General features: G+C 48.9%; 1 protein-coding gene across 3 annotated transcripts in view; it reads right to left on the bottom strand.

Moving 5' to 3' along the window:
• Window positions 1–4,222: 4,222 nt before the first annotated feature.
• The window catches only part of TP53 (tumor protein p53), a 22,194-nt gene continuing 18,602 nt past the window's right edge, over window positions 4,223–7,814 (bottom strand). For all 3 annotated transcript variants that reach the window (XM_011994540.1, XM_011994541.1, XM_011994542.1), the window contains 2 exons: window positions 6,405–6,511; window positions 4,223–5,479 (listed from right to left, as the gene is read on the bottom strand). In XM_011994540.1, coding sequence (XP_011849930.1) covers window positions 5,398–5,479; window positions 6,405–6,511 — 189 coding nt within the window. In that variant the 3' untranslated portion in view covers window positions 4,223–5,397. The remainder of the gene's footprint in view (window positions 5,480–6,404; window positions 6,512–7,814) is intronic.

Below are 7,814 nucleotides of genomic sequence, written 5' to 3'. Positions count from 1 at the left end.
GGGCAACAGAGCAAGACTCCATCTCAAAAAAAAAAAATAAAGAAAAAATAAAATAAAACCAGAGTAAGTCTATATTCCCATACATTTATTTTACTTTATTTATTTTGAGATGGAGTCTCGCCCTGTCGCCCAGGCTGAGTGCAATCGTGCGATCTTTGCTCACTGCAACCTCTGCCTCCTGGGTTCAAGCGATTCTCCTGCCTCAGTATCCCAACTCGCTGGGATTACAGGCACCTGCCACCACGCCCAGCTAATGTTTGCATTTTTAGTAGAGACAGGGTTTCACCATGTTGGCCAGGCTGGTCTCAAACTCCTGACCTCCTGATTCACCCACCTCAGCCACCCAAAGTGCTGGGATAATAGGCGTGAGCCACCGCACCTGGCCAGTTTTTTAAAAAATAGAGACACGGTCTTGCTCTGTTGCCTAGGCTGGTGTCAAGGGGTCCTCCTACTTTGGCCTCCCAAAGTGCTGGGATCACAGGCATGAGCCACCATACAGCCCCTATACAGTTCTTGATTATTTATTTATTTATTTGTTTATTTATTTATCTAGAGAGAGGTCTGGCTATTTTGACTAGGTGTTCAACTCTTGGCCTGAAGCAATTCTCCCACCTCGGCCTCACAAAATGTTTGGATTATAGGTGTGGCCAGCTCTTTTGTTTTTTGAGACTGAGTCTGGCTCTGTCGCCCAGGCTGGAGTGCAATGGTGTGATCTTGGCTCACTGCAACCCCCGCCTCCCGGGTTCAAGCAATTCTCCTGTCTCAGCCTCTCCAGTAGCTGGGATTATAGGTGCCCGCCACCATGCCCAGCTAATTTTTTTTGTATTTGTAGTAGAGGTGGGATTTCACTATGTTAGCCAGGCTGGTCTCGAACTCCTGACATCAGGTGATCTACCCACCTTGGCCTCCCAAAGTGTTGGGATTACAGGTGTGAGCCACTGCGCCCAGCCCAGCTCTTGATCTTAATTGAAATTATCTTAGTGTTTAACTGTTTAGGAAAATTGGTATTTCATTATCAGTCTATTACTGTTTTAATTAAAGTGTGTGTGTGTGTGTGTGTGTGTGTTTTAAGGAAATGGCTACTGAAATTTAATCAAATTCCTTTCAGCATCTGTTGATATGATACATGATTTTTCTAAACTTAATGTATTGAATTAGGTTGATAGATTGTCTGCTATTAAAACCAACTTTGGGCTGGGCGTGGTGGCTCATGCTTGTAATCCCAGCACTTTGGGAGGCCGAGGTGTGCGAATCACCTGAGGTCAGGAGTTCCAGGTTAGCTGGTGACATAGTGAAATCCTGTCTCTACTAAAAATACAAAAATTAACCGGGCATGGTGGCGTGCACCTGTAGTCCCAGCTACCTGGGAGGCTGAGGCAGGAGAATCGCTTGAACTGGGAGGCAGAGATCACGCCACTGCACTCCATCCTGGGCGACAGAGCGACACTCCATCTCAAAAAAAAAAAAAAAAAAAGAAAAAGAAAAAACCCCCCACACACAAATGAATAAATTTAAGTTTAATTTTAAAATTAAAATTTAAAAATTGTAAATGTGTTTCACAATATTTTATTCTATTAAAATAGAAATGGGGTGTTGCTATGTTACCTAGGCTGATCTGAAACTCTTGGCCTCAAGCTATCCTCCTGCTTTAGCCTCCCAGTGTGCTGGGATTACAGGTATATTTTTAATTTTTAGGATGCATACCAGGTCCCTTTCTTTTCTTTTTAACGATGAAAGCATTTAAGGCTATTCAATCTCCTCAGAGTATGAATTTTAGATTTGGATAACTCATGTTCCTAAAATGAGGGGGAAATGTTTTTTTTTTTTTCTTTTTTTTTTTCTTTTTGAGGTGGAGTCTCGCTCTGTTGCCCAGGCTAGAGTGCAATGGCATGATCTCGGTTCACTGCAACCCTCTGCCTTCTGGGTTCAAGTGATTCTCCTGCCTCAGCCTCCTGAGTAGCTGAGATTACAGGCATGATCCACTGTGCCCCGCCGGAAATGTTTTCTAAATAAAAAAACAGAACATACTGATTTAAGGTTGTGAATTACAAGTTTAGATCGGAGCCATGAGGAAATTGGGAGATTTGATTTTAGACCTCATTAGGATAAGGCCTGGGCTCTCTGAGTGGGAGGGTAGGGACCACGTCTGCCATAGGTTTCAGGGCCTAAAACAGCTCCTGGCACAGGGTAAGGTACCAATGAGTACCTGCTTGACTGGATGGGACAGGAACTTGAACATGACCAGAGGGAAAGAAGTCAGCAAGTAGGACCAGATAGGGTAGAGTATATATATAGTGTAGCAGAGCTGGCCTGAAGTCTCAGACTTTGTACTTCTTTTTTTGTGTGTTTTGAGATGGAGTTTCACTCTTGTTGCCCAGGCTGGAGTGCAATGGCAGGATCTCGGCTCACTGCAACCTCCACTACTCTTGTTGCCCAGGCTGGAGGCAATGGCAGGATCTCGGCTCACTGCAACCTTCACCTCTGAGTTCAAGCAATTCTCCTGCTTCAGCCTCCCGAGTAGATGAGATGACAGGCGTGCACCACTGCGCCCAGCTAATTTTGTACTTTTAGTAGAGACGGGGTTTCATCATGTTGGTCAGGCTGGTCTCCCAGCTCCTGACCTCAGGTGATCCGGAGGCCTGCCTTGGCCTCCCACAGTGTTGGGATTACAGGCGTGAGCCACCATGCCCAGCCGTAATTCTCAATCCGGCAATCTATCAGCTCACGAAGAGTTTGGCAGAGTCAGAATGGATCTGAAGCAGCACAGCAGAAATGAAAACAGAGCTAGGGACATAATCTAGGAAAAGGCTGGGACTGAAAGGGTGGAGGACAGTTGTCAAAAACGGAGATTTTCTGTTTACTTGAAATCTGCAGAGTAGATCCAAGTGTAGTCATAGGTGAACACATGTGCGCACACACAAATGGTAACTATGTGTGATGATGGACATGCTAATTAATTTGACTGTGGTAATGATTTCACAATATACCCCGATATCAAATTATCATACTGCATACCTTGAATGTATGCAATTTTGGGGGGTCAATTATGCCCCAATAAAGCCTAAAAAAAAAAAAAAGAAAAAGGAAGCTCATCAAGGTGACCTGTCTACAGAGGCAAGCGGAGGGACTGAGCTTCAGGAACTCTAGTTTGCCTGCTGGGTAGGGACAGATGTTTAAGTTAAAAGTCTCTGAAAGAGGCAGATGTGGATCTCCTGGGGACAGTGTATGACATTCCCTGCTAAGAAAGAGAAAAAAAAAGGTGGTCTCGAGGTCAGGAAGGCTGGTCACTTCATAGCTGTCTGGGATCCTCGGGGCAAGGCAAGGGGCTGGCACCTTCAGCTGGTTGATGAGCTGAGAGGCTAGTGGCCCCAGAAGCACCCCTGGACAGTAGCACCCTCTGGACCCTAGCACCCGTCTCCACCACCAGGGAGGAGGAAGGACAAACCATGTCTGACCGCCCCTCCAAGCACTGGCTCAGACAGCAGTGGGTGATGGGGAAGAGCCTGCCTGCCTCCAGCCCCCCTCCCTGGGAGCCAGCAGCCCTGAGGAGCATGGGCAGGCGATACTGAGCTCCTCAACCCGACTCTCCTCCCTATCCCAAGAAGCCCTTTGAAAGGTTTTCCTGGCAGAGTTTAAAGCTTCAATTCATTCAACCACCTGGCATGAGGCCCAGGATGAGGGGATGCTGGGAAGGCCCTAGCCCCACACCCCTACTCTTACCTTAGCTGCCCCCACTTTCCTGGGACCCTGGCTAGCAGGCCTCCTACTGGCCTCTCTCTATCCAGTAGCACCCACCCCCGTTCCCCTTGGGAACCCAGGTATCCTGCCACTTTCTAGTGGAGCAGATGGCCACCCTGGAGGCTCAGGCTTGCTAAATCAGACATTTAAATCCCGTAATCCCTGGTGAGAGGCTGCCGAGGGGGGAGGTAGTCCAATCCTAGAAGCAGGGGAGGGAGAGAACCTTGTGCCAGCCGTGGCCAGAGGGGAGGAGGGACAGTTGGTTCCTGAGTTATGAATGGAGTCACCCCCCTCCCTTGTTGTCATGCAGCCCGCAGACTGACCCAGTCTCCAGCCTTTGTTCCCCTCCCGGAACCCGGGCCCTGGGCCCCCCAGCCCACACTCATTGCAGACTCAGGTTGCTGCTTCCCAGCACCTCGTCACTCACCCCTGCACCTGCTGACCCTGGTAGCCTGCACTGGCATTCACCCCTCAGACACACAGGTGGCAGCAAAGTTTTATTGTAAAATAAGAGATCGGTATAAAAATGGGATATAAAAAGGGAGGAGGGGAAGGGTGGGGTGAAAATGCAGACGTGCTTGCAGAATGTAAAAGAGGTTGACCCTTCCGGCTGGACGTGGTGGCTCACACTTGTAATCCCAGAACTCTGGGAGGCTGAGGCAGGTGGATCGCCTGAGCCCAAGAGTCTGAGACCAGCCTGGGCAACATTGTGAGACCCCATCTCTACCAAACATGCAAAAATTGGCTGGCCATGGTGGCATGAACCTGTGGTCCCAGCTACTCCGGAGGCTGAGGCAGGACTGCTTGAGCCAGGGAGGCAAAGGCTGCAGTGAGCCAAGATCACGCCACTCCACTCCAGCCTGGGCAACAGAGTGAGACCCAGTCTCAAAGAAAAAAAAAAAAAAAAGAAAAGAAATTGACCCTGAGCATAAAACAAGTCTTGGTGGATCCAGATCATCATAGACAAGAGATGAAATCCTCCAGGGTGTGGGATGGGGTGAGATTTCCTTTTAGGTGCTAAAGTTCACCAACAGGTTCTCAGACAAGGGTTTGGCCGGGCCAGCAGGGACTTGGCAACTTCCTCTACCTAACAGCTGCCCAGCTGTAGAAATTACCAACCCACCGACCAACAGGGAGAGGGAACGAGCACCCTCAAGGGGGTCAAGTTCTAGACCCCATGTAATAAAAGGTGGTTTCAAGGCCAGACGTACATTATTTCATTAACCCTCACAACGCACTCTGCGAGGTAGGTGCAAATGCCAGCATTTCATAGATATGGGCCTTGAAGTTAGAGGAAATTCAACAGTGAGGGACAGCTTCCCTGGTTAGTACGGTGAAGTGGGGTGCCACCTAGAATGTGGCTGATTGTAAACTAACCCTTACCTGCAAGAACATTTCTTACATCTCCCAAACATCCCTCACAGTAAAAACCTTAAAATCTAAGCTGGTTATGTCCTACCCCCCATCCTCCTCCCCACAACAAAACACCAGTGCAGGCCAACTTGTTCAGTCGAGCCCCGGGACAAAGCAAACGGAACTCCTGGGTGCTTCTGACGCACACCTATTGCAAGCAAGGGTTTAAAGACCCAGAACTCAAAATGGCAGGGGAGGGAGAGATGGGGGTGGGAGGCTCAGTGGGGGAACAAGAAGCTGAGAATGTCAGTCTGAGTCAGGCCCCTCTGTCTTGAACATGAATTTTTTATGGCGGGAGGTAGATTGCCCCTTCTTGGACTTCAGGTGGCTGTAGGAGACAGAAGCAGGGAGGAGAGACGACATCACATGAGTGAGAGGGTCTGTGCCCCTTTTCCCTGACCAATGCATTGAAGGGCCTAAGGCTGGGACAAGGGGAATTCAAATCAAGATGATGGCCACACCCCAGGCAAATGTTTACTGAGCACCTCAGAGTATTGGCGTGTATTAGACTCATCATCTTCCCTTACCCCATTTTATTTTATTTTTTTAGTTTTTTTGAGACGGAGTTTCACTCTTGTTGCCCAGGCTGGAGTGCAATGGCGGGGTCTCGGCTCACCGCAACCTCCACCTCCTGGGTTCAAGTGATTCTCCTGCCTCAGCCTCCCGAGTAGCTGGGATTACAAGCATGCGCCACCACGCTCGACTAATTTTGTATTTTTAGTAGAGACGGGGTTTCTCCATGTTGGTCAGGCTGGGCTCAAACTCCAGACCTCAGGTGATCCACCCGCCTCAGCCTCCCAGAGAGCTAGGATTACAGGCGTGAGTCACTGCGCCTGGCCCCTTTACCCCCTTTTATAGATAAGGAAACTGAGTCTGACGGGGGTCACCTAGGACCTGCCGGTGCATGGCAGGGCTGAGTATATGACCTGAAACTCTGGCTCTACTCAACATTACACAATTATGAGGCCCCTCCTTGAGACCCTCCAGCTCTGGGCTCGGAGATGCTGAGAATGGCAAAGAACTATCCACACATCCACACTTGTCCCTGGGTTTGGAGGTTCTGTGGATACACTGAAGCAAGAATGTGGTTATAGGATTCAACTGGAGGAAGACTAAAAAACTGTGCAGGGCTGGGACCCAGTGAGATGGGGTCAGCTGCCTTTGACCATGAAGGCAGGATGAGAATGGAATCCTATGGCTTCCAACATAGGGGGGCAGGGGAGTAGGGCCAGGAACGGGCTGAGGTCACTCACCTGGAGTGAGCCCTGCTCCCCGCTGGCTCTTTCCCAGCCTGGGCATCCTTGAGTTCCAAGGCCTCATTCAGCTCTCGGAACATCTCGAAGCGCTCACGCCCACGGATCTGCAGCCAGACAGGAGGGGGAGAAATAAATATACACACAGTACCTGAGCTAAAAGATGGTTCAACCTACAATTGTTTGACTTTATGATGGTACAAAAGCAACATGCATTTAGTAGAAACTGTATTTCAAGTATCTATACAGCTGACTTTTAAAAACTTTATTTATTTATTTATTTATTTATTTATTTATATATTTTTGAGATGGAGTCTTGCTCTGCCGCCCAGGCTGGAGTGCAATGACGCAATCTCAGCTCATTGCAATCTCCGCCTCCTGGGTTCAAGTGATTCTTGTACCTCAGCCTCCCGAGTAGCTGGGACTACAGGTGTGTGCCACCACACCCGGCTAATTTTTGTGTTTTTAGTAGACGGGGCTTCACCATGTTAGCCAGGCTGGTTTCCAACTCCTGATGTCAGGTGATCCACCCACCTCCGCCTCCCAGAGTGGTGGGATTACAGATGGGAGTCACTGTGCCTGGCCCCTTTTTAGATTTTAGAGATGATGTCTTGCTATGTTGTTCAGGCTGGACTCAAACTCTTGGGCTCAAGTGATCCTCCTGCCTTAGCCTCTCAAGTAACTGGGACTAGAGGTGCAAGCAACTGTGCCTCGTTTCTTTTCTTTTTTTTTTTTTTGAGATGGAGTCTCACTCTATTGCCTAGGCTGGAGTGCAGTGGAGCCATCTCAGCTCACTGCTACTCCACCTCCTGGTTCAAGCGATTCTTCTACCTCAGCCTCTCAAGTAGCTGAGATTACAGGCACCCGCCATCATGCCTGGTTAATTTTTGTATTTTAGTAGAGATGGGGTTTCACCATGTTGGCCAGACTGGTCTCGATCTCCTGACCTCGTGATCCACCCGCCTTGGCCTCCCAAAGTGCTAGGATTACAGGTGTGAGCCACTGTGCCTGGCCTTTTCTGAGTCTCGCTCTGCGCCCAGGCTGTGCCCGGCCCGACTGTGCCTCCTTTCATGCAACCATGCTGTTTCCCACTTTCAGTAACAATATTCAATAAATCACATGAGATATAGAACACTACTATAAAATAGGCTTTGTGTTAGATGACTTTGCCCAACCGTAGGGTAACTTAAATGTTCTGAACACGTTTCAACTAAGTTAGGGCTGAGTGTGGTAGCTCGTGCCTGTAATCCCAGTACTTGGGGAGGCTGAGGTGGAAGGATTGATTGAGCCCAGGGGTTTGATACCAGCATGGGCAACATAGCAAGACCTTGACTTCACAGAAAATAAAAAATTAGCCGGGTGTCGTGGCATGTGCCTGTAGTCCTAGCTACTTGGGGGGCTGAAATCACC

Source organism: Mandrillus leucophaeus, unplaced genomic scaffold, assembly GCF_000951045.1.
Source record: "Mandrillus leucophaeus isolate KB7577 unplaced genomic scaffold, Mleu.le_1.0 Scaffold46, whole genome shotgun sequence".
NCBI lineage: Eukaryota > Metazoa > Chordata > Mammalia > Primates > Cercopithecidae > Mandrillus > Mandrillus leucophaeus.
The sequence above is the reverse complement of the archived record's forward strand: the minus strand, read 5'-3'. Positions and strand labels throughout refer to the sequence as shown.